The sequence below is a fragment of the Thermobia domestica genome, chromosome 12 (assembly GCF_964235325.1).
Source record: "Thermobia domestica chromosome 12, izTheDome1.hap1.1, whole genome shotgun sequence".
In the NCBI taxonomy this organism is placed as follows: Eukaryota; Metazoa; Arthropoda; class Insecta; order Zygentoma; family Lepismatidae; genus Thermobia; species Thermobia domestica.
This window is the reverse complement of record NC_137465.1, coordinates 228,862,416-228,888,984: the sequence shown is the minus strand read 5'-3', so window position 1 is coordinate 228,888,984 and position 26,569 is coordinate 228,862,416. Positions and strand designations below refer to the sequence as shown.

At 35.9% G+C, this 26,569-nt stretch overlaps 1 protein-coding gene across 2 annotated transcripts in view; it reads right to left on the bottom strand.

Annotated features, from left to right (window-relative positions):
* The window catches only part of LOC145667090 (uncharacterized), a 28,096-nt gene extending 6,144 nt beyond the window's left edge, over positions 1-21,952 (bottom strand). Inside the window, exons 1-3 of one of the 2 annotated variants that reach the window (XM_081734810.1) lie at positions 21,787-21,952; positions 8,484-9,858; positions 2,300-2,535 (exon numbers count right to left, since the gene is read on the bottom strand). In XM_081734810.1, coding sequence (XP_081590936.1) covers positions 2,320-2,535; positions 8,484-9,839 — 1,572 coding nt within the window. In that variant the 5' untranslated portion in view covers positions 9,840-9,858; positions 21,787-21,952 and the 3' untranslated portion in view covers positions 2,300-2,319. The remainder of the gene's footprint in view (positions 1-2,299; positions 2,536-8,483; positions 9,859-21,786) is intronic. The other variant, XM_081734809.1, reaches the window with a different exon arrangement.
* Between the last annotated feature and the right edge of the window lie 4,617 nt (positions 21,953-26,569).

The window sequence follows — 26,569 nt, the reverse complement described above, 5'->3', positions numbered from 1 at the left end:
AAAATGCGTTCTCAATATATGAACACTGGATTGTCCAAGCACAACAGCTGGGCTGTGGTACAAGCCATGTAGTCTTGAGTGGAGATAATCGAGAGACTGAAATATTATTATGTTACTCTCATTTTCTGACTAAAAAAGCACTACAAATTTACTCAAAATACAAGCATTTTGTAATAAGAAGTTCTGCTATTAAAATTAGTTTTTATTGTAATAAAATAAGTAAAATTGGTGAAAAAAGTCAGAAAGCGTTACGTAATAAAGAGAAAGAAGGGATTGGGCGTTGCGTTACGATGTGACAAATATGTGAACAGCCACTTTGGCATGAGAGACCGGGTTCGATTCTCGGAGGGAGCTCATGTTCGGATCCCACGTTAAGCTGTATGTCTACGGGGCCGATTAAATATTGACTTACGTGATCGCAACGCATCTTTGCGATCAATTTACGACAAACAACGTTAATTTTTTTTCGGAATTTGTGTAATTTCACTCGTAAGATTTTGCGATCTTGAAACTAAATTTATCATATTGAAAGTCTTGATTCCGAATTTTAGAATAAAATTTCTGAATAAACATGCTATCTGTTTGGTGAAATTTTTTGTAAAGAGCAAGGAAAATTGTAGAAATTTACTAGTTTTCATCTAGGATTTGACTAACATAGATATGTTAATTCCACGCAAAGTAAAATCGCAAACACGTCGTCAACGAAGAGAAAAATTTTGCGGGAACTGATTTTTGCAAAGGTGCGGAAGAATGATATTTAATCGGCCTCGTTGATTGTCGTAAATTGACAGAAAAGATGCGTTGCGATCAAGTCAGTCAATATTTAATCGGCCCCTACGTCTCGTATTGGCTCGCTGCTGAAAAGAACGCTAACACTCAACCAAGATTCAATTTATAAATAATGTACGATACATGTGTTTCATTACCAGAGATTTTTCTAATTCTATACCAAAAACTCTTCGTGTGATGATTCTGTTCGTTTATTTTATTGTCTACAACACATGTGCAACTTATTATCTCCTTAATAATATGAGAGGCAGTGAAATGAAAACCAAACACCTTCCTCGCAAAAGTTAGCAACACTGCTGTTACTTATCGATACTAACATCTCTCGGAAGGAGAAATGCATAGTGACAACTCACAGATTCGTTTATTGCTCTATAGGTGAGTGTATGGAAAAGTGTGTTCATCAAGCGTAGAAATTGAGGCAAGCAAAGAAGAGCAGAGAGGTGTAGTTCATTTTTTGGTGGCTACGGGTGTTCTTCAATCCGCACAATCACATCAGGGGTAATAGCTCGATGGGCGTGTCGTGGGCACGAATCATCTTGCAGTGATGTGCGTCCTTCTCAGAATCTATTACGCCACTCCTGCACACCTGTCAAGTGATATGCAGTGTTCGCCATACACAGCATACATGCAACGATGAGTTTCGCGTGTCCCAACTCCCTGCGCCACCAAAAATAGAACCACACCTCTCTGCTTTTCTTTGTTTGCCTCCATTTCTATGCTTTACGAACACACTTTTCACTACGCTCACCTATAGAGCAATAAACGAACAACTGTGTGTACCTGTGACTTGTCACTACGCATTTCTCTTCCCAAGAGATGGCAGTATCAAAAAGTAACAGTAATGTTACCAACTTTTGCCAGGAATGTTTGATGGAGGGTGTTCGGTTTTCATTCGACTGCCCCTTACATTTATTATCCTTTGCAACGCCTTTTCTAGCACTAATACTACTTCTAGAACTTTCTCACTTCATGGGTAAGTTTCTTGACCTTTAACCTCCGTGTCACTTATCTCAATTTCAGAGTTTGACTCGCGATCACTAACTTTGTTAGGAGCACCAGAGACATCTTTATCATCATTCTGAACTACAAGTTTGTTATTCATTATCTACGTATTTCAGCCACTATTCTATAAATTCCAAAATATTACGTGAAGGTATCTATGGTCTTTTCTGACCCATACTATATGTGGTGGCAAAATCGAGTAAGGGTGGCAACACTGCTGTTGTTTTGACATATCACTCACGTCAAATGAAAAGAATATCACATATTGGAGTAATTTGATCACTCTAGGGACGGCGAACAGAACTGAAAACATGTGATTCTTTTTATTTTTGACCCATACATAACAGTTACGGGTTAAGTATGTGAAACCAGTATCATACATTTAGCAACCGTTATTTTTCGTTACCTTCATCGACAACTAGAACGATTAAGAAATTCTGCGTTAATCAATTTGCTTAGGGTTTAAAGGCAAATAGCTTACAACAATGTATTAAGTGATTCATATTACCTTTGTCTATACTTTTTCAGCTACTGCAAACCCATTTGGACCAATTGTTTCCATTGTTTCGGTGGCTCAGAATCAACGTCTGGACTCAATTCCTTTGATTTCTGTATTAGGTCACGATAAAGTTCCCTCTCGTCTCTAGTGGTTGATACCTTTTTTACAGCCAGACGCATCTCATCGTACATCACTTGAAATATGTTGACTGGTTTTCGCATCTTCATGAAAGTACACCTGTGAACCTGTTTGAAAAAAAAAAATATTAAAAAATGTAACTCTATTACAAGCTATTTCATGGAATATGGTGATATAGAATTTCAACTTTCAATGTTATTACTGAACGTGTTTATGTTAATTATAATGCTATATACAAGTTAGCTGTCCAAATCTTACAACTATATCCAGGTCCGTATTTAGGTAAGTGTTATTCTGTGCTCGAGCACAGGGCAGCAGAATTTAGGGCGCGGCAATATGTTGAAATTTTTCAAAGACTCATAATAAAGTAATCTTTAAAAATAGTAACCTGTAGTGTCCCGCGCAAGTGCGAGAAAATATGTTAATGTGTTTAATTCGCTCTAGTTATACTAGTTACTAATTAGCTGCTTAAAAAAAGCCATCTTCTCCTATTTCCACCCCAAGTGTATTTGCAAATACTTTGGAAAGTTTCTCTTATTCGTTCGAGTAGCGTAAAAACATATGAAAGAATCCACACTCATTATGTAAACTAATGTATTCTTTTTACATATAAAGTTTTATAAAATGCTTTTTACTAAACTCACTGTAATTTTTAATTATGTGATAAGTTTAAAATAAACAATGTCAAAAACACTGCCTATTTTTTTTTCAAATTCCATATTTTACTATTACAATGATAAGAGTAAATATTTAAGAAATTCAACCATAATTCAAGTTATATTATGAAATTCTAGCTGAACCTGTGCTGTCTACTCAGTGTATCGTTCTGTTATGACCATGAATTTCCTTTCCACTGAGCATGTCTCCTTATTCACACAAGTAAAGGATAGCAGACTCACAAAGGAAGTGAATTGCTATGTATATATGTTGCGATGAGTTTGTAGTAAATTTGTAGAAGTAACACGATATCAAGTGGAAATACTTTTTTTCTAATAAATCCATATCCGTCCAGGTACGCCTCATTGCGTCTCTTGAGGCCTTTGAAGTTCCCAGCATGCAATAGGTTTTGCCATTCAGATTTAAGCAAAGCGCCTGCAATGTCCGTCAACCCGTCATACGTAACTTCTCTACTGGTTGCCTAACACCGTAGTTTCGGCCTACAACAATGTTAATCTTATGGGCTCACAACGGCCCCTAAAATGAATAGAACAATAACGGCACGGGTTTTGAAAATTTGAATGAGACCTGGACAATATACACAAACTTTGGAATCGACCAGTGAAAACGGCACGCTTTTATCACTTATGGTTTTCGAGATCTCATTATCGAAAGGATTGCGGACAAACATATAAATCTAACATTTTAATATTTGTACCTGGGAGCATGAAGTGCGTAAGTCCAATTTTGGCGAAAATGAGCTAAAGCCAGTTTTGTATATCTTTCAGAGGTCTGCAACGAATGGTCGGTTGTATTTTGTACTCTACGGATTGATGACGTAATCAACCAAGTATTAATGTAGCATGTCCAATATGTATTTAGTGCGTAAGTAAGTGTTCTTGCTGTTTTGTGGAAAACAAAGATTTGTGACTTACGCACTTCATACTCTCACGTACAGATATATCGATAAAAATAACATAACGGTTGATTAACAATTAATAGAATGCACTTTCTCCGAATAGTAAATTAAAACCTACATGAATAAATTACATGCCAGTATTGAGAGAATGTGTCCCCAATGGATGAATGGTTAAGCTCGTTGCCTTGCAATCAAGAAGTTCCAGGTTCGATTTCCAGTGAGGACATAAGTGGTTCGGATCCCAAGTTAAGTTGTAGGCCCCGTCCTTAGTACATCATCATCATCCCATGGAAGGTAACGGCAAACTACCATCGGTTCACCTTGCCCAGGAACCTCCGGGAAGATCACCACATCATAATCATCACTGAGAGAATTAGATCATTTAAAATTACGTTGTAACTTTTGTAACTTGGAATACCCAAACTGCTACTCAACAAGAGCTGGTATGTTCGCAAAATCATGGCTTGTTTCCTTGTTTGAGAGATAAGTTTGTGCGGGCTGCGGAGGGGGGGGGGAGGACAAATTATTTACAGCACAGGGGCGCACAATATATAAATACGGACCTGACTATATCATGCGTTACATATTTAGTAACACACACACATTTACATATATATAATCTGATGTTTTGTTATAATTCTTTCCTATTCATATTTTGAAGTACAGTAGAGCGTCGATTATCCGAAGTAATTGGGGGACATGGGTATTCGGAAAACTGGTTTGTTCGGATAATCGAACTGTACTGTACTGTACTGTACTGCACTGTACTGGACTGGACTGTACTTCTACAGCCAGTGCCAAACCGACAGAAGAGTGCTGATTGTTGAAACACAGCGACTGGCGGCTTGGCCGGTCAGCAGCGCCTTATGAAGGCCCCATTAGAAGCAATGTTCCGCCAGCGGTGGCTCAGTGCGGCGACTACTGTGGGAAACTTGGTTTGGGAGTGAGGGGGATGATGGACGGTAGGGTGGGAGAGTAACAGGTGCGAGCGAGTACACAGTTCGGTTAAGCGGTCGTTCGGTTGACCGACGTTCGGATAATCGACGCTCTACTGTACTAATTTTTGGAAGAATTCTAGTTCGAGAATGAAAAAGAACTCCGGAACCTAAGAACATACTCAAGCTTCATCCTTACTCCTCCTGCGAGCTAAGAAAACAACATATAAGCAGCTGCTTTTGAAGTTAATCACTTTTTATTTCTCATCCTTGCTTAGTCAACTACTTAATTTTGTAGTTCCATCTCGAGGAAATCCCAGTGGTCGGATTTTCCTCTACCAACTCTAAACTTTCCAAGAATTAACTTCCATAGCCTCGGGATGGCGAAGACCTAATCAAGTCGTCTCGCAGTTGGACATGGTTCCCCTAGATTCCCTGATCCGAGGGGCTGTGACTGCGTACTCTATCCAGAAGTCTCACAGTCGGATTCTCTTATGACGAAAATTTGGGTGCATTGTTTGATACATCTGAAATAGTTATCAGAACTGAAACAAGAGCTTTCTCTCTCTCTCTTTCTATATATATATATATATATATATATATATATATATATACATCACACACCCACAAAAAATTCATACTAACGTAATTATAAGTCAGGCCACGAAAAATAATTACTGGTTGTCTCATGCACTTTAATTCTTGGAAGGCTACGTAGTTAGGACACCATTTATTAGGAATATAAGGAAACTTTTTGAGAAGAAACCTGATATCTATGTACTACTCAATCGCCATAGGAACACATCTTCCCTCTTATTTAAATGTTTAATATATATAAATATACCACTGCAATCTGAAGTTCAAATTTACTTCATTTTCATTTCAGATAGTTTACTTATAACACCTGAAGCTAAACACAATTTGGACAAGGTAATTATAAAACATCCACATGCATTTATCAGTAATCTACAATTTGTAGACCGTTAGAAACTCCACTTCCTGGCAAAATGACATGACTAGGATTTCTAAATATTATCTCTGATCTTATGTGGCTACACACCAGGAACAAAATAGAATTAAACTTCTACCAGGCGAGACGAGACCACCGCTTCCTCAACTGAAAACCGTCGAGAGAGAGAGAGGTCGTCACTTAATAGGGACTGACTGCTGAAATATCAAATAAATATGCGCCCATTCTTCGAAATTTGTAAAACTGCAACCTTACGTAATAGATTTTTTTTTTTTTTTTTTTTGTAAAACGACACATGTCAGAAAAAATGCGTTATGAGAAAAACTATAATACATAGTATACTTTTTCCAAAAACATGTATTTATTTATAATATACCAAGTATAGACAGCCTGACAGGTGCAGATGTCTCGCAAATTGTGTATCTACGCGTAGCAAACACGATATTGTCGTTAATTTCGTGTCTGACAAAATTTGACATGTGTCGTTTTATATATATATATATATATATATATATATATATATACACCAAAAAAAAAAAAGATTCAATTTTTCTATAAGTTTTTAAAGCCTCTAGCAACAACATTAAGTAAATGTGTATCGATATTTCTTCATTTATTCTCTTAATATTCATCGGGTGTTTTCTGAAGGCAATGAAGAAAATAGAAAAATATTCTCATAATTCTATTTAGTACAGCACATGCTCTCTCAGGTGTAAAGCAAGCTTTTCACAATTGGTTCCTAGAAAAAAATGTCATCAACAGAAGCATTTAAGAAAATAACGAGACTCCTTCAATAGAAAGCACAGAGACGGGTTTAACGTGTGTTTGTGTTGTACTGTAATAACATATCTGTAATTGTTTTCATGTATTTGTAAAGTAATCCACTAATTCAGTGTTTAACTAGACAACTAAATACATGTCACTGGTATTCAACACGGATAATAAGGCATAAGGCCAGCTATCAAATTTTGCGTCAGACTGAAAATCGCCACTGAAACTTAGTGTTAAAAGAAACTTATGGAAACAGTGCTCTTCTGGTGCGTCTTTGTTTGTTTGTTTGTTTGTTGAACTTTTAGCGTCCTATTTTAGCACCGAGGCTATACTAGACGTGAATTTCAGTTTAAGGTGGAATCCGAACCATCGCAAAATTTAATGCTCTCCCAGAGGGAATTGAATGCAAGTCTCCGTCTAGCACAATGAATTTTGAGACGCGACAGTGTGGAAAATTCACAACAAAATTGATGGTTGTCCACCACTTCAACACAAATTAACATTAACACCATCGACATAATGCTGAGGAAGAACTGAAGATCACCATCGAGGAACTGAAGATGTAGTGCTGATTTCCGCAGAGACCATTGTTTCCATTAGACTCAATGGAGTAAGAAACTGTTTGGAATACACGAAAGTAGCAGAGAAGTGGATATCCCACATGCAATTAGGTCCAGGTATGCTGCCAATGCAAAAATATTGCCTAAAGCGCAAATTGAGTTTGTATCAATTATTACACGTGGTGAGAGCTGGTTTCATTATTTTAACTAATCCATAATTCAACTAAAGGTTCAAAGAAATGTAAGAATATTTTCTCTGCTTCTTCAATAACCAAAATATTTTTTACGACCATGTTGTTCCACGGGCGAAAACTATACTCGGAGAATATTACGCGCAAGCCCTGAAAAGTCAGCTGTAAAGAAAAACTGCGGCAAAGCGACATCAACAGCGAGTGTATTCTGAACCAAGACAACGTTCTAGCGCAATACGCTGTTACGACTCACGATGCTGTTGACGAACTGGGATTTTTTATCATGACCCACTCACCTTATCTTATCTTGCTTCATGTGATGTTCTCAGGTTTTCTGAAGTGAAAAATAGTTTCACGGATGTGTGTTTCATTCTGATCTGATAGCAACCTTAGCAATGCTATGATATGTATTCTCAACAAGCCTTCAAAACATTATGATATTTCAGAAATAGATAAGATGATAGGACAAGTACATTTAGATGTAAAGAAAGTACTCTGAAGGCTGACAGCGTAATTAACTTTCTGTGGTGGTGGTGATGATGATGATGATGGTGATGATGATGATGGTGATGATGATGATGATGGTGGTGGTGATGATGGTGGTGGTGATGATGATAGTGATGATGATGATGATCATGATGATGATGATGATGGTGGTGGTGGTGGTGGTGGTGGTGATGATGATGATGGTGGTGGTGATGATGATGATCCTCCTCCTTTTAAGGAAAGTCTTACTGAATTAGGAAACATAATGCAGTCACAATTGTCATTAAACAATTTTACATTAGAAAACTGAGAACTATTTTTAGTAACAAGTTTTCAACGAAAGGTACTGATTTAAGGAAAAATAGCGAAGAAGTTTGTTGAAGCTGTACATATAAGTACGAAATAAGTAACACTTGGTTCAGAAAATATACATATTGCTTTCGAAAAAATGGGACTCAATTTCATCTTTACATATACACTATACGTAAAGGAAATATTAAATATCCTTAGTATCCTACTCTACGTATACTTGTGTAGCCTTAAAAACTAAACTTGCTAATACTTACACTTAATTTGGGGACATCAGGTGTATGAACCAGAACATCATTCCATATTTTTGCAGCAGAGAAAAGATCGTTCTTAAGGAACAAATAGTAAGAAGCCATCTGCACCCGTATTTCTAACTGTCTTGGTTTCTCCTGAAATCTTCCTAATAGCATTTCTAGATCTTGGATAGGATTGTATAGTTTAAATATCGCATGTCGCAATCTGAAGAGGTCCATATATGCCCCAAAAGCACCCAACTTCCCTGCTTTCTCGTAACATTCCATTGCTCTTTTCGCATCATTTACTTGATGCTCATAATATGATCCAGATTCGTGATGAGCCATTGCATTGTTTGGAGCAAGTCTAAGAGCTTTATCAAGACATCTCTTCCCAAGTGATGGATCTTTATAAGGATAAGGCAATCTCAGGAAACCCTTGGCGCATCTCACATTCATGTGAGAACAGTCACCATTTTTTTCGAGCGCTAATTTATAGAACTGAGCCGATTTCTTGTTCAGCTGAGCTAGAACTGGTTTTAAAGCGCCGAGATTATTTCTATACATAGAAAAAGCTCGAAACGCAGCTTCTCTATAGGCTTCTGCAGTGAAGATTATAAACTGTGGACTCGGATTCAGATCAAGTGCTGTTTCCAAGGAATTCAGTTCTTCAGTCGATGGAATATCAAGTCTACTTTCAATTCGGCGGATTCTGCCCAGACACTTCCCAAGCAAGAAATGCCAGAAAGCTTCGTTACGATTAAGTGAGATAGCCATTTTGCTGAAACCTACAGCTTCCTTTGTCCCCTTGTACCCATACTCCATATGAAGTGCGGCTTTTATACCCCAGATGCCAGCTTGTTCTTTTTTACTCATGTCTTCATATGAAGTTATCTTTTTCAAAAGCGATCTCGCTTTCGGAATTTCCTTTCTAGAAACGTACACAAAAACTTTGGAAGCCAATAACACATGAATTGCCGCAGTCTGTATATCTTCAAAAGCTTCATTGTCGATATTTTCTTTCAGTATTTGATGGCATTCGTCAGCCTGTTCCAAAGCTCTTTTATAATCTTTCTTACGGTGATACTCGTAACATAAGGCTAAAGTATCGACATATTGTCTCCAATTGAGTTTATCGCCTTCTTTTGTCTCTTCTAACTTCTCGGAAATCTTTCGAATCATTTGATCCGGAGTGTCTTCTGGTGGAATGTGGCTTGGTTCCCATGTAAACGGGCACTCCAACACTTCCAACTCCCCTTCACTGATTGGCCTATTGTCTGAAGCATTCGTCGTCTCAACTTGCCTCCTTCCAGACTGCAGAGTGAGCTGTTCCAATTGTGAGAGTAACTCATTGTCAATACTTTTTTCCCGCGAAGACATTCTGGCTGTCTTCTGCTGCCTAAAAAATAAGAAAAGGAATACTTAGAACTTTCTACAAACTTTTGACAACGTATTCTTAAAATGAAAAATAAAATCAATCATAAACGAGTAACGGCTGGTGGGAGTTTTACTCTGGCAATGCGCATTTTACGTATTAAACTTTAGAACTATCTTTTTGATATTTTTTTACCCTTTCTTTCTTAAATCCAATTCCAGTCTAGATGTCAAATCCTGGATGGTCAAAGAAACCCCTACTAAACATTTCTGAAAAACTCCTCCTACTAATAGTTTACTGGGATAAATAACGTGACACTATTGTCAGAAGTCTGAAAATTAATTACAGTAATTCATATGTAATTAACGTGTATTTCCTACGAAATTACTCACTGAACTAGAAGTTGGAGGTAGTAATGATTTCAGAAGGTGGCCCGGGCGAGAATCCTTCCACCCTCTCGAAGCTAAAAGATTTCCCCCAGGGGCTATATCCTTACCGTCTTTAATATGGACTCCTAGTATTTTCGAAGTACTACTTTTACTCACAGCGTATTGAAATTCCTCCCCAGCGGAAATCTGAGTAGCCTTATCCCTAATTTTACATAGTTTAGTAATTATGGATGTTCAAGGCCTTCTTTTCACTCATGTTCCCTACTTCGGTTGTCACGATTTCGCACAGTTCTTTCAGTATGTGTAAACTTAAAAAAGTTAGTTTTGTGCTTTTTACGTCTTAATATAAACAGTTTTAAAACAGGGATGACTGTTTTTGTCCCTGAGTTTTAGTAAAATAAAGACAGTGTTCTGGAAGTGTTCTTGTTTTAATATTCTGCACATATCCATTAAATCCATTTTTTCCTCGTGAAGGAAACTGCCATCTTTTAAGTTTGATGTTCCACGGTTATTCCGGCTAGGCTAAAGGAGACAGTGATGATGAGAAATGAGTGAAAATGGTGGAATGAAGAAAGTGGGAGGAAACGGGAGAACCCACACAGTGTTTGTCCACCACAAAGTTCACTTGGCGCGAGTTGGGATCGAACCAAGGACTCCATGCACCAGAGGGGAACACTCTACCACTGAGCCACCGCGGCAACATCTCCTCGTGAAGGAGTTTGCAGAACTGATTATATGTTTAAGCCCTTTGAAAAATTCTTCGTAATTTAATAAGTATACCCCCTATTTTATTTCAATTTAATGATTATACTCCCTAAGCCCTTCAATTTATTTTATACAAGTTGAAATACCCGTTCTTCGCACGAGGATGAAGTTTGTGCAATATATCGTATTTGACGGTAAAGAAATGAGTGAAATAAATAAATACGTAAGAGCAAACCTTTCGGTGCTGTGCCTATCGATTCACATGTAATCTGTCATGTCCTTTTTTCTTTTTTCCCCTTTAACTTCGACTTAAACGCAAGGTTGGCGAAAACCATGGTTTTTATCGGAAAAAAAAGTTTTTTGTCTAAATAATTTGCTCTATGTATTTATATCACATATGGACAGAAATAAGTTTGTTTCGCTTTGGGTCTATTATGCAACAACGGGGTTATGTTGGAAGGGGTTACATAAGATTAAAGCGGAAGCCAAACCGCTTCTCGGCTTACATCCGAGAGAAACTGTCCTCCATTTGAACTCGAAACTGGGACTAATTGGCCGCAAATGTGATACGTCTGCCGACTTACTTACGAAGGACTCCTGATAAAATACGTTGTACTAATCTTTACATACTTGTTAATATAATTGTCAAGAGTCATTTCAGAAGGACAAAAAGATAAACAGTTGCACAAGTGAAACCATTATACAGTATTACATACGGACAATTTCAAAATACTGCAGACCACAGAAGAACTAATATAGTCCAACTTAGTTCACTACGACTTTTATTAGTCCGTTAAAGAAATACGACTTAATTTGTATATCAGTAAGAAAAGTGAATAAAGATACGAATTATTTGAGTTCTCTTTGGCTTTAACCCATTTATATATATAAATAGATACCAAAAACACTTCTGATTTCAATAAATGCCTCTCGTGGAGTTTGTATGACCCCCTCCAAAAAAGTATGGCATTTCGATATATGTTATCAATAGTAAACATTATTACAATGAAACAATATTTAGAATTTTACATTAATTGCAATTCCATAACAAAAAAAAAGAAAAAAAAAACTATAAGAAAATCACAAGAGAAACATTCATAAACTTATATATATATAAGAAAAAAAGAAAAAATAAATGCTTTTCTGGTATAATCCCTTTGAGTAATGAATGGGGAATTTAGGTCTGAATATAATACGAATAATATACGGGAGTGAAACAATATAACCAACAAATGTGTGTTCATCAACATTTTACAAACACTTACACTTTTACGAGCGTTTTTTAGTTTTTTTGGTTTAAACCAGTTGTTATATATATATATATATATATATATATATATATATATATATATATAAACAGCTGGTTTAAACCTTGGTATAAACCAGCCAACCCTGCTTAAACGTCATCAGGGCTGTCATCAATTAGCTTGACGATTCCGAAAACAATGGATTCCACACTAATATCGGAAATTTTTGGCACGTCACTTTTCATTTACCCAACCATTTTTCCCTAAGATGAACTTCAACGACATCGAGAGTCTTACTATTCGTCTGAACAACCCTAAACACTATGAATCAGACACTAATATCTGCCGTCCGCGGTTTTGTCCTTTATTTTCATGCATACATTTTGACCCTCTACTACCACCAATGCAACCCCCCCCCTCTCAGACGAATATCGAAGCGGGTAAAGAAATTAGTAAAATACAACAAAAGGTAAGCACTTGAGCGGTGCCCCTGTGAATTTCCGGGTCAGCTGACATTTCCCTTCTTGCCTAAACTTGGGCCTACATGTCATCAGGACTAGTACCAAACAGCTTGCCGATCTCGAAAACTATACGGTCATTTTCGACATATTATTTTTCCCACATCCTCTACCCCTATCCTATTACTATTACACTCCCTCCATCACGGTACCTATAAATGCAACATACAAGCACTAACCTTATTTACCCCACCCTACTATTTAAGCTTTTCCAGGAGTAAGATATTCAGTAACATCAGGAACACAATGTTTCTACTTACGCCCACACATACCGTCACTGACGCGCCTGCACTCTAAGGATGCACCACCGCGCTGCCGCACGGGCCTACCAGCTTTGCCCTACCCGGACGTGGTTAGATGAAAGGTATGGGCGAAATCATAAAAAATAAACGTATTTTAAGAATTATTATGAATATGTTGAAGTTCCAAACTTCTACTCTTTCCATAGTTCATCTGACATGAATGTTAGAATTGTTTAATTGTATTCGACTCACTCGTGTTTAAAATGAGAGTTACGATTGATTTCGATGCTCCTCAAAAGCTTCGGGCATTTTAGTGGCCACCTAGAACAGGTTGATTTGTTCTTTTGCATTGTTTTGTGATCGTGGTTGGTTGTGACTCATTCTCATTGACATAAATAAACTAGTTTTAATTCGGTAGAGTAACCACTCTTGACTATTCTTGTATTCCTCACTGATTATTCCTTTCTCCATCTCTCTCTCCCTTTTCCAGCTAATCACAACCAGATCACGTCACGCTCGTGCCTAGCCTCTACCGCAGCTGCGGTTGGTGCATTTTAGACGCAAGCGCCGTAAATTAGTGTAAACGAAGGTTTGGCAAAAGTACCACAACTTATGTATTGAAATTTTAATAAACTGATCAAGAAAATTAATACATGCAATTAAATATTACATACGCCAAAATTACAACTTTCAAAAATTTACATACATGCAAACGGACTAACGATAATAATAATTACATACCATGTAAGTTTGATACTGTACTCGTACATTAATCGGTTTGATATATTTCACGTGAAATGATTTTTTTCGGGTGGCTAAAAATCTCATATAACACTTACTGCCAGGGTTTGAAAAAAACCGGGTATTTAAAAAAACACAACCCAGCTGGGCCCATATGGTTTTTTTTTGGGTATTTTCTGGTTTTATTGGGTTTTTTCGAAATATATCAATGTCTTTGGGGTAAAAGTGTTAAAATGTGATTTATATTTCAGGATTGTCATTGTCGCAACTAGAAACAATTTTCTGTTCACTACTGTTTTGAAAAAATGGCCGTCATTTTAAAATTTTATATTGAATCGCCGAGAAAATCTATACAACAAATTTAGAATGTCTCTTACTTCTACCCTCAAAATTTCAACTTAAAAGTCCGAAAATTGCACCCTGTAGCGTGGATACAGGCTAGTTGAAAAATGGTCACCATTTTGAAATTTTACATTGGACCGCCACTAAAATACATAAACAGCTAATTTAGAGTGTCTCGTGCTTCTACTCTGAAAATTTGTTTTTAAAAGACCGAAAATTGTGCTTTGCAATGTACATACCTGCTATTTAAAAAAAAAAAAAAAAAAAAAAAAAAAAAAAAAAAAAAACCGCCAATTTCAATTTTACGTCCGTATGCCGCCAAAATCTATGCAGGAATTTTAGTGTGTCTCGTGCTTGTACCCTGAAAATTTAAACTTAAAAGACCGAAAGTTGTAACCTGTAATATGTGTGTGGTACAGGCAGACAAACAAACAAATGTAGATCGAATCATTCCAGGAGCCTCAGTAACGTTCGCCAAATACAGTATGAATACCAAATATATTATTTTAAAACAAAGATATAATTCATGTATTATAAAATAAATGTTTCAAAACATCTTATATGGCAAATATTTTCCAGCATAAAATAAATGGTTTTATTGTTGAGGTTCACTCCCGATATATTGCGCGTTCAATTAAGGAACTTTCCCTAGCACTAGCAAGACGGTTCTTTGTCGAAAATGAATTTAAAACAATTAACAAGAGATAATTCCTATTTTATAAAGTAAATGTCTTAAATGAATTTAAATATCTTTAGGCTTAAAATAAATAGTTTTATTGTTGAAGTATTCACTTCCAGTCCTTTGTGCGTTTAATTGCGGGAATTTACCGAGCACTTTTTCATGACGGGTTTTCCCCGAAAATTCAACTTTCTTTACTGTACATCGACACTTCCACTAGTATTGAAGTTTAAATTCAGCACTTGAAATAGTAGGGTTACATAGTCTTCGGAACGCCGAGCATTAAGCTTCTTAAATTTGACAATAATGTTTACGCTACTGCTAGTGTTGATTCTTTAGAATGCTTATTTGAAGAGCAGTAACTAATGACGTAACTAAACTGTTGTTGTTGGAAAGCCACATTTTACTAAAGAATACTTGCGTTACCAGCTAATTTATGAAATAATACTAATAGCTTTACTAATTTATTTACATATTTACTGGTGATACAGGAACCTATGGCCTTAAACTCGTCAAATGTATGAGGGATAACGTCCCACGGCGTCGCCGAGCACACTACTCACGGAAAGTATTTTCTAAAATATAAAATTGCATATTTTACTTCAAATAGGCTATAAATACAATCCATCATTAATTTGTTCTATAATTATCTGAAGCTAAGGTAAGCCTTTTTATTCATTCAATGCATTCAGAACTTTATATAGGTCTAACATTGAATGTTGTTGAATACTCTAACATGAAAGCAACTAATTCGCCTAAGGAAAGTCCAAAATCTGATAAAAGTCACTTTCAATGGGATCGCCTTAGTTGTTCCGATAATAAACTAACAAAAGCTCAAAAACCCAGGTGGGTTTTAAAGTTTTTTTTTTTTTTTTTTTTTTTTTTCAGGTGAGTCCAACCCGAAAAAACCCGGTAGGATTTTTCGGGCTGGGCCCACTTGGGCAAACCCTGCTTACTGCACAGCCTTTTCGAATTAATTACAGAGTCACTCACTGAATTCGCAGTCGTTCTCGTCGATATGATCGGATAAGATGGTAAAATTTACAAGTCCACTTCTTCAAGCTGAAGTTCCAAGCGATGCTAAGTCTTCCGGTAGTTTCCAGGCAAGTTGACTAAAGTTAAAGAGCCTGACTTACTAAAAATAATGAAATACAACTTACAACAATCTTAGATAATGTTATTCCACAACAGAAAATATGAACCTGAGGCATTTTTAGTGTTGCTAGAAAAAACAACACCCATAAAATCTAAGTTAAAGCAGCGACTAGAGGAAGATCTCGACGGCATTTGGTTACGTATCATGTTATTTTGGTTTCTTGTACACTACTTCTTAAATAACATTATTATTTAGTTTTAATAACTGCATGTTAAAACTCTTTTGTTAATTGCAAACTAAATACAACTATTATTTAAAAAGTAGCTCACAGGAAAGTAAAACAACATCATACGTAACCAAATGCAGTTGAGTTCGTTCCTCTACTGGCAACGCTGTAATATCTATGGATAGCAATACTGAAAATTCTTCAGGTTCATATTTTCTGTTGTAAAATAACATTATCTATGATTGTGGTAAGTAGCATTTCATTATCTCTTTTTACTTATGGAAAACAAGCAAAAGAAAAATGGTCAATTTTGTATTATTTTTAGTAAGGCAGGCTCTTAAGGGGACTCGGCTCCTTCCATGTCAACCGTTAAAAAGTAGGCAGCTGAATTCAAACGTGGTCGCACATCTCTCGAAGGAAGACCGGAAACAATCGAAAAAGTGCATGATATCGTGTTGAACGACAGGCGAGTGAAGCTGAGTAAGATAGCTGAGAGTGTGGGGATATCGAAAGAACGGATGCGAAACATCTTGCACTAAGAACTAGGGATGCGAAAGCTCTGCGTAAGATGGGTGATGCATTTGCAGACTGCCAACCAAAAGCAAATGCGAAAACGATTTTCGCAGCTATCTTTGGACGATTCAAAAGGGATCCGACCAATTTTGTGCCGCGATTTGTAACAATGGATGAGACATGAGTTCACCCCTATACGCCAGAAATGAAACAGCAGTCCAAGCAGTGGGTGGAAGCCGGTGGTGCAGCGCCAAAGAAAGCGAAGACGATCGCATCGGCCGGAAAGGTTATACCCAGTGTGTTTTGGGATGAGAAAGGGTTCCTGTAAAATGGTTACCTTGCAAAAGGGAGAACAATTACAGGCGAATATTACTCCAACCTTCTTAATCAGCTGGATGCCAAAATTAGCGAGAAGAGGCTTGACTTGACGAAAATCATCTTTCCCCAGGACAATACACCTGTAAACAAGGATGCGTTGGCGATGGCAAAACTGCGGGATATGGGGTGCGATTTGCTCGGCCATCCCCCATATTCTCCTGATTTGGCAGAATCGGACTTCTATCTGTTCCCGAACTTGAAGAAATTTCTTTCTGGGTAGCGCTTCACATCGAATGACAAAGTTGAGAGGGTCGTGAATGACTTTCATAACTTTCCAGACTCTCACTTCCGGGAAGGAATATTGATGTTGGAGAAACGCTAGGAAAATTAAGGAAGAATCATTTTTGAACTGAAATTCACAGTCTTTCATTATCAGGCCGAGAACTTTTCAACCCGCCCTCGTATATATATAAATTTCAGACAAAATTACAGTTATCTCATGAACTCGTAAAGTTAGGAAAAGTCGGTACATAAACTCATTTAAAATTAGGGATATGCCCCCCACCCTGTTTTAGAAAATGTCCGTTTTAAGGTAAAAAGGGCATTTTCAATAATTTCTATCTTCACATTTAAATCGACGTTACCTGTTGTTTGTGATCGTGTCACGAAGAAATGACTGAAGTTTGAAATGAGTTTTTAAACATGGGATCTATCTCAAACTGGGATTTTATCATGTAACTTTATTTACAGGGCATATCCTAAGAAGGGGGTTCAAAATTAATGTCGAAATAGAATATCTTAAGGTTTTTTTTTTTTTTTTTTATAACATTACATTTTCATTTAAATGCGTATCTCGTAAGGGGACAGCAGGCTCAACCATTTTCCTTGAACCTAATTATCCCCAAGCAAACAACGGTCATTTCAACTAGTCTGAAATAAAAGTAATGCGAATATTTCCCCTTTATTTTTGTAGTATATATATACTTGCGAATTAGTACCAAATAATAAAATGTCTTTCTCCATGTGTCAGTTAACTACAAATTGAGAATTGTTCATTTTAAATAAGGAAAATTATGAAGATATTCCTCTGTGTTCTCAACACTAACGGCAAGCAGATCGTGAAACTTCCATTTTCTTCTTGCGTATATGGTGGAGTGTGTGAAATATGTCGGTAGTACACTTATCATATGTTATAAAGGCCCTTTAATTGTAAAATCTATTGTAGGAAAGCAAATTGGCAACTGGAAATAATTTTCTTTTTAAAAATCGAACATTTCAGTTCAAAAAATTATTTAAAAAAAGAACATAAACTCAACAATTAAATTAAATGCATATGGAATAAGGGGTGTTGCTAACCAATGGTTTCAAACTTACCTTACAAATAGACAACAATTTGTAGAGATAAATTTCATTAATGAAGACAACTTGTATATCGAAACTCACAGATCAACACCTTCTATGGTTAACATAGGAGTTCCTCAAGGATCAGTCTTAGGACCAATATTATTTCTTTTATATGTTAATGATCTACCACTTTATATCACTCATGGTAAGTTATTTCTGTATGCAGATGACACAAATATACTTGTTAAAGGAAGTAATTTAACTGAGCTGCAAAATAATGTAAATATAACAGCAAGAGAGCTCGAAACTTGGTTACACCACAACAACTTAATTATTAACACCGAAAAAACCAAATGTTTATATTTTTTCCCAACTAATTCATCACCAATTAAACCTTCGTTTACAATTAATAATAATAATGTGGAATGTGCTTCAAATACTAAATTCTTAGGATTAAACCTAGACGACAAACTTAAATGGAAACATCATATAAACAATTTATGCCAAAATTTATCTTCTATTGTTTATATGGCTTATACACTTTCCTCTGTTCTTAACCTAGACACTTTAATTTCATTATATTATGCGTCATTTTATTCCCGAGTACAGTATGGTATTGCCTTCTGGGGTGTCACTAATGATTTGTTTACAATATTTAGATTACAAAAGAAAATAATCCGTATCATTACACATTCCCATTTTCGTAGTAGTTGTAGAAGTAAATTTCGTGAACTCAGATTGCTTACGATACCGAGTTTGTATATATATGAGGTATTAAAATTAGTGAGAAAAAACATAGATAACTACTTAACGCATGCCGACGTACATGAATATAAAACTAGAAACTGTGATAAATTTGTAATACCGTCACACAGAACAAGTATGTTTGAAAAAACTACATTTTATAGAGGTGCGGTGCTATATAATAAATTACCAAGAGAATTGAAATACATAAAAGATGATATAAAGTTTTTGAGAGAGGTTAAAAATATGCTAATTTGTAAATCTTATTATTCTGTAGATGAGTATATAGGTGAATAATTCTTTATTATTTCTGAAGGCAATAAAACTTAGTACGTAGATATATTTTAACCATTAGATTAAATAACAAATATTTATTTTTTCCTTCTTTTATTGTAAAAAATTTAGTTTTATATCGTATGCTTATAGTTTATTTGTATGTGTTTATTAACTCTGTATTTAACCAATGTATTATTGTGAAATGACATGTTCTATACCATATGTACAAATTTGTGTACTCTGTATGGTCAAATGAACGCAAATAAATCAAATCAAATCAAAATCAAATCAAATCAAATCAAAAAACAAAGCCTTTTTTTTTTTTTTTTTTTTTTTTATCTGTGGCTCCTGAGCTTGAAATACTATTCCAGTATTTGCCTGGTGTCTTTTGAGGGAAACTAAAAGAATCCCTAATCAGGACGATGGCTTAGGGATTTGGATTCTGAGTATAATAGGTGATTTTCTTCCTATTCTATATTGTATAGAACCACCCACCTACTTGTTACTTTACAAATTTGTCTACTTTTTCTTTCTAGAAATCCAAGTATAATAAGAAGGTGTCAATGATGCAAAGTGTATCCCACGAAACGCGGATTGTGCTTCACGTATTTCCTTGTGCGATTATGTTTTTAATGTTAATTTTCTATTAAGTTTGGATCAATGTCTCACAATTATGTACCGAAATTAACGAAGGCTGTGATGAAGAGGTAGGTGATGGCGTAACGAACGTGGAGGGAAAATAGAACCCCGAGAAAACCCACGCTAGGTGTGCCACCGCAGCCCCATAAATGAATCCCATAGTTTCATGACATACAATAGAACACTATCCTAGTTTCAGTTTTTCACAAAATGTTCCAATGCCACTTTAAGTAGAAATATAACTTTAAATATGCCAAGAAAAATTAATAACACCCATTGGATTGATTTCCTTAAAGAACTAATTTTTCACAATCTTGGTTGTATGTCATAAACCATATTGATCGAACAATCCGAAACGTATCCAGATGTCCGGTTGTTCCAGTTAGCAGTCTGATGTATGGTACTAGTAATGATGATAGTGTCCGGAAACAGTATATCAGGAGGATAGAACTTAATAATGTGGTAATCAAGTATCAGAGAAAATTGAATTATCGAACATTGGAAAGGCTAAAACATTAGGATTTCAAGGAATTTCTCTCACGTAAAATAAGGTAGAAATGCGAAATGAAAAAAGTGCTCTATATCATGTACCCTTCATAAATAAGCAATTATGATGTGAAGTGCTATCTCAACGTATTGTATACAATGATCATGTCGCAAAACTCTACCCAAATGTGTTTTTATGCCATATGAAGTGTAATTCCACTATCCTATCGTATGCGTATACCCACTATCGCTGACGCGCCTCAACCCTACGGACGCACCCCTTCAATTATGCTCGATTCCCTTGCTGCGCTCCTGCACTTATTCATTTAGGTTGGCTTATAATGGCCACTTAGCACAAACTGGCTTGTTTTAAATAAGTTCGTATTCTATGCATTACCGCTTTTGTGGCACATGTGCACACTATATTTTATACTCAGCCCTCCTCAGGCGAACCTGCACCAATTCATGCATTTCCTCCCTTAAGAAACACTAAGACAGTAAGGAAGTCTTTCCTATTACGACACGTTTATATTTCATGAATATAATTATACTCCCATAAAATGGGAGGCATTGCCGGTACTGGAGAAGACAGTTCTACCAAATTTTGACATTTCTTACATGTTCAGCGCAGGACAGTCTTGTATTAGTTAGCAGAGCATGCACTAAATGAGGAAATCCATTACTACTTTCAGATTGACTTTAGAAGGGCTCAGTATAAATATTGTGTGGATGCATGGCATAAAAATTACAGTACATAAAACACGAACAAACTTGTGTTAGGTGTCTACTAGGAAGCACGAATGCTATCTAACCGAGTCAGTGTAAGAGCGCAGCATGGGGAGCGAGCGCTAGTAAGGAGGCGCGTCCGTAAGGAGCAGGTGCATCAGCGTTTGGGGTATACGCATAAACGAGGATGGAATAAGAGTACACGTACACATTCAATACTTTCCGTGTCACTCAAAATTCACTTCAATATGCTGTATAATGACAGTAATTACTTATATTCACATGCTCATTCCTTCACGAAAAATGTTTCAGATCTTACTTCATAAATTTTCTATTTGGTAGAACCGTCTTCTGCTCGAGTGAACTCCAATGGGATAGCATTATCTGAGGTAATAACGGTGAATTTCATGATAAATTACGAAATTTCAACGTTTTGACGCCTTAACGAATCTACACTGTACCACAAAGGCCATAAAAAATACATCTAATTAATTTTATATAATTATTCAGAATTCCCTTCACGATGAATGCAATGACATGCGTGTGTATAATCACGTACGTTTCCTTTACCTACGCACAAATGTATCTAAACCTGTGGCGCCAGCACAAAGATAATGTGTTAAAAGTTAACTCTGTGAATCAACATATTTTTCCCTGCATTTTCTAAATAGTAACCCTAATTAATGAATACACACAAATAGCAATATATACAATAACGTACTTACGAACAAAAATTATATCCTAACTTCCTGGTGATCTATTTCAGTGGACCCCAACGTCATAAATATAGTCCTACTTTACACCTATTCGGGATTTTCCCGTCAGACGGGACGAACTCCTTTATTATTCGAAAGAATCATTAGTTCCTGAATCGGTCCGTCTGAGAATCGTCCTAAGCTGAATGTTCATGCTCATATAACATCAATCACTTGAATCAGCTTGAGTGAACACGAATCAGTTGGCTTTGTCTTCATCGAAAGAGAAAATTTAGCTAATAAAAATGTTTTTTTTTTCCTCTCTTGGAAGTAATATTTTATTTTTTAGATTCTGATGAGTAGTTTTTCTCTGCGAATTCTATTAATTCTTTCCATGCGATCTTTAAGTTGCTATATGTTTGTAGTTATTTTATAATTGATTTTGATTGACATGTTGCTTCCTTGTATAATAAACTCTGAATAATAATAATAAAAATATTTTTTGTTATATAATTTATTTTAACTTGAGTCTTGATTTTGATAAGAATTGTACCATTACTTTTATGGTTTTCCAGTTTTTTGATGCAAAAACATATTTGTAAGAGAATGGGGCATATCCCAGAATGGAATGTAATTGTTGAGTAAATTGGTTCTGTGTAGATTATATAGATCGCATTCAAACAATAATGCAGAACATTTTACCCGATTAATCACTTTATTTAATTCGTAAGTCCATTCTTCTCTCTTTGATTGGAATAAATTTGTCTAATAGATGCAGGTTGAACTCTGGTATTCCCATTGTCAAGTCTTTTTCGATTATAAGCATAACCAATGGCAACCTTTCTTGGAACATTCAATTCGTTAATTCTTTTCGATGTGGAGAAACGCCTGTCTGCTTTTGCTGACGTCATAGGTACAGTTAGTGTTATTTTCAGAAGCTTTGTAGATTCATTAAATCGTTTTTCTAAATTGTTGCGAACCATTCATCCTAGCAAATCCAGTCTCTGACAGTGATCCAAATTCCTCTACAGCGTAAACTGAAGACACTTCGTGGCAGGGATTAGTGTTATGAAAAATAAAAGTTGAACACGCTTTATTCATAGTGTATCTAAAAAAAATTTACAGCAAATTGTAGAAACATATTTAAGGCAAACACCATTGCTGCAATAAGATGTTCTGTGAATTTAAACCGGATTTTTTTAACACTCTTCTGAATTTGTTTTCTCTAGTTTTAATTGCAAGTTTTTTCCTCAGTGGACAGCTGGGCACATTGCTTTGTAAGTTATTTACAAAAATCATGGTATAGAATTCATTCAGAATTTATAGGTTATTTACAGAATTAGAGCACACACAAGTAAATTTAATAAATTAAGCAAAAACAGATTATCCAAAAAATACAGCTGAAAAGGAAAAACAGTTAATACAAAAGAGGTATATGAATCGCGATTGTCACATATACACCAACACACACGTTCGTAAAAGAAAAACTACATTCCAAACCATCCGTCTTGGTTGTAAGCAATGTACGATGAACACAATTTACTTCCACATGAGGCAAAACAATGTTTATCAATGTCATATGTTCTGGAAACCAAGCTTTGAAAACCGCCAGATGTAGGATCAGCATCTAACAGAAGCCAAAAGTCAAAGAACGTCAAAACAAACAGCATTGTCAGCTTTACATTCAGAAATGTTTGCTGGAATGAGTCCAATACGTGTATGTAATATCGAATCTGTGTTATTCTGCATCCGAAAAGGATAAGTAATTCTTAATTACTGTGATCTGTATTTTTAGAAAAAATGATAGAACGATTATTTTTATAATAAAAGAAAGCGTACATGATGAGGCGTAAAATAAAATCTTTAGGCCACATCAATCATGTCTTTGTTAAAGAAGTATAGTTCGTTAAGAAAGTCTACAAATATTAGTCGAGTTTCGAAATTTTGGGGAGGTCCACACCCGGTGGACTCCCCTCGTGGAGGCGCTCCTGAGAATTGCCAACTAGTTCCAAATTCAATGCGGCGTTTCGCACTATAGTTTTATGTGGAAAGTTATCAAGAGTAGAAAATACATTTATTTTATAAAACATATGTATATAATAAAATAATTATCCACAGAGGGGGAATGTATATATTGACTTATTAATATTTGGTTCACAAATTACTGTACAAGAAGCTTTCATTATTTATATAAGCGAAAAGTTAACTTGTAAATGCGTGTTTACTTTGATTTGTTTTCTATTCTATTACATATTTTCTTTCTTGTTTTGTAATTCTGCGATCACTTTTTTGTCATTATATTGGTTTGCTTCAGTATTGTCTCATAATTTAAAAATATGAATGCACAAAAATATATTCCATTTGTAATTGGCAGTGAAATAAAATTCAGAAATCTTATTTAGAGCGAAAAACCTTCTCGTTCACTGGAAATCGTGCCGCGTTGTTGCAGAAGCACTGCAACAACCAGAGCCTTTAACTTCTGAGATAAGGGAAAGGAGATTTAAGATTCGTTCCAATTGCCGCGCTGTAGAAATCTGGTCGTTGTATGCTTGCTGCTACACAACATAAATTAGACACTCTGAGACGTATTGTTTTTCTCTTTTCCAAAGGGATTAATGGATTTTACAGTTATAGAAGTAAAAAAAAAAAAATGTTATTTAAAGTACGTGGGAATATTAGAAAGTAATTTTTCTTGTTCTTTATTACTACTACTACTAATAATATTCTTTTCTTGAAATACTTGGTCGTTGCTCAACACTGCAACACTAACATTAGCCGCCACTGCTCCAGGGATGATGTCAGGCCCGACATTCACTTCAGAACATGCTAGTATACTTTAGAGACCTCCACAGGCCGGGACCGGCCCGAAGCCCGGCCCAGCCCGCGGGCCGACTCTGTTATTACTTTGGGCGAGCCGACACTGTTATTTTTTTGGGCCGGGCCGGGCTTGCGCTGGCCGACACTGATTTCTCTTCAGGTCGGGCCGGGCTGGGGCCATTCAATTGCACTTCTTTAATAATTATTGACTTTCGTTAAACGGTAATTGGAATAAAGCCAAATGTTGAAGAAGTGTGTCCGTGAAAAATGTTACCAAGAATGCAATAGTTATTTACAGTTTGTGTTGCTTAGCGGCTCCACTTTCACTATAGAGTATTGCAGGCATTATGCGGTAAATTGAGCTCTGACCTTGCCCTTCACTGAACTCAAAATATAAAAATTATGGGGTGGGAATGTTTTGCCTATCGCTAAACAATATTGCCATCTTCACTTTATGCTAAAAATCAATTAAGTTAGATTTTTGTTACAAAGAATGGAGTTTTTGTTCTCTCGATAACAGGCAAAGTTCTAGAAGGCAATGGTATCATTCGGGAGGCAAGCGTCAGGTTGTGAACCAGAGTTTAGAAAATATTTCTGAGGGTTAGGTCAAATTTAGTACTAAATTTTGAGAAAGATTCGGGCTCGAGCTAATTTTTTTAAAAAAATTGTCGGGCCTGGGTCGGGCTTGGGCCAAGAATTTTGAAAAACTTATCGGGCCGAGCCGGGCTCCGGCCGAAAATCTCCAAAACTTTTCGGGCCCGGGCCTAGGTACGTTGGGGTTCATTGGGCTTGGGCCGAAAAATTCGGCCCGTGCAGGTCTCTAGTATACTTTTCCGATGTAGTATACAGCTGGTGATTTCTAGGTCAAGGAAAACCGTTATAAAGTGTTCAAGAAGTTTATAGAAGGTGTAGAACATGTCATACGTAGAACTCTTAAAGATGAAAGTAGAACACAGAAAACATCATGACATGTCTTAGACATGAAAAAATGTTTTTTGGACACACACATTTTTGCATGTGTCGGGTGTCGCATGCGCCCACCAACTCCTTCTGGACAGGCCATGCATAATTTTGCTCGTTTATAGAATGACTTATTGCTATAACCCCCTCCTCCTCTCAGAGTTTGAGCGTTATAACAATTTATATCTTTCAAGTTGAAGATATCTTATTCGTTTTGAAGATGTATAATAATAATAATAATAATAATAATAATAATAATAATAATAATAATAATAATAATAATAATAATAATAATAATAATAATAATAATAATAATAATAATAAAAGGGAAAGTTTAGATAACAACTGGGATCTTGCAAGTGATCTTCATAAACCTATTATAATCTGTAAAGCAAATTTAGCAGATGTATATTCGTTGAGAGTTCTAATCAGGGGTGTAGCCACGGGGGGGGGGCAACGGGTCCAGGCCCCCCAAAATGACCAGCATTAAAGTTTACATGTAATTAATAATTTACCGTAAAATAGTACTGAAAAATATTATTTTACCATGCCGATCGAAAAATAGTATGGTATTTCTTCCTTATACCGATCTGAAAATAATATGGTATACTTTTTATGACAGCAGATTGCGCAATTTACTGCGATTTATATTTGACAGTTTGAAGTCCAAAGTTTTAACAATGTACTAAAAAATCTTACCATTAAACAATGGCACTAAACTAATTTGTAAGTACATTAATTTTTTATATATAACTAGCGTTTTAAACGAACATTTTTTTATCAGATGAAAAATTTGGGGAAAACTAACGTTTTTATTCAGTTTCTCAGTTTGGATTTCATTCGCTCTTTTTAATGCTACTTGGTGTAAAACAGGAAGTGAGATATAGCTATTAATAAAATAATTATGTTTTTTTAGTCACGAATAATAAATAAATATTTTTTGTCAGGAAATCTTAAAGAAGAACAATTTCAAAGAAAACCAGTCTTATGTATAAAGTTAACAAAGAATATTCTGCTGCTTTTTGTCGAGGT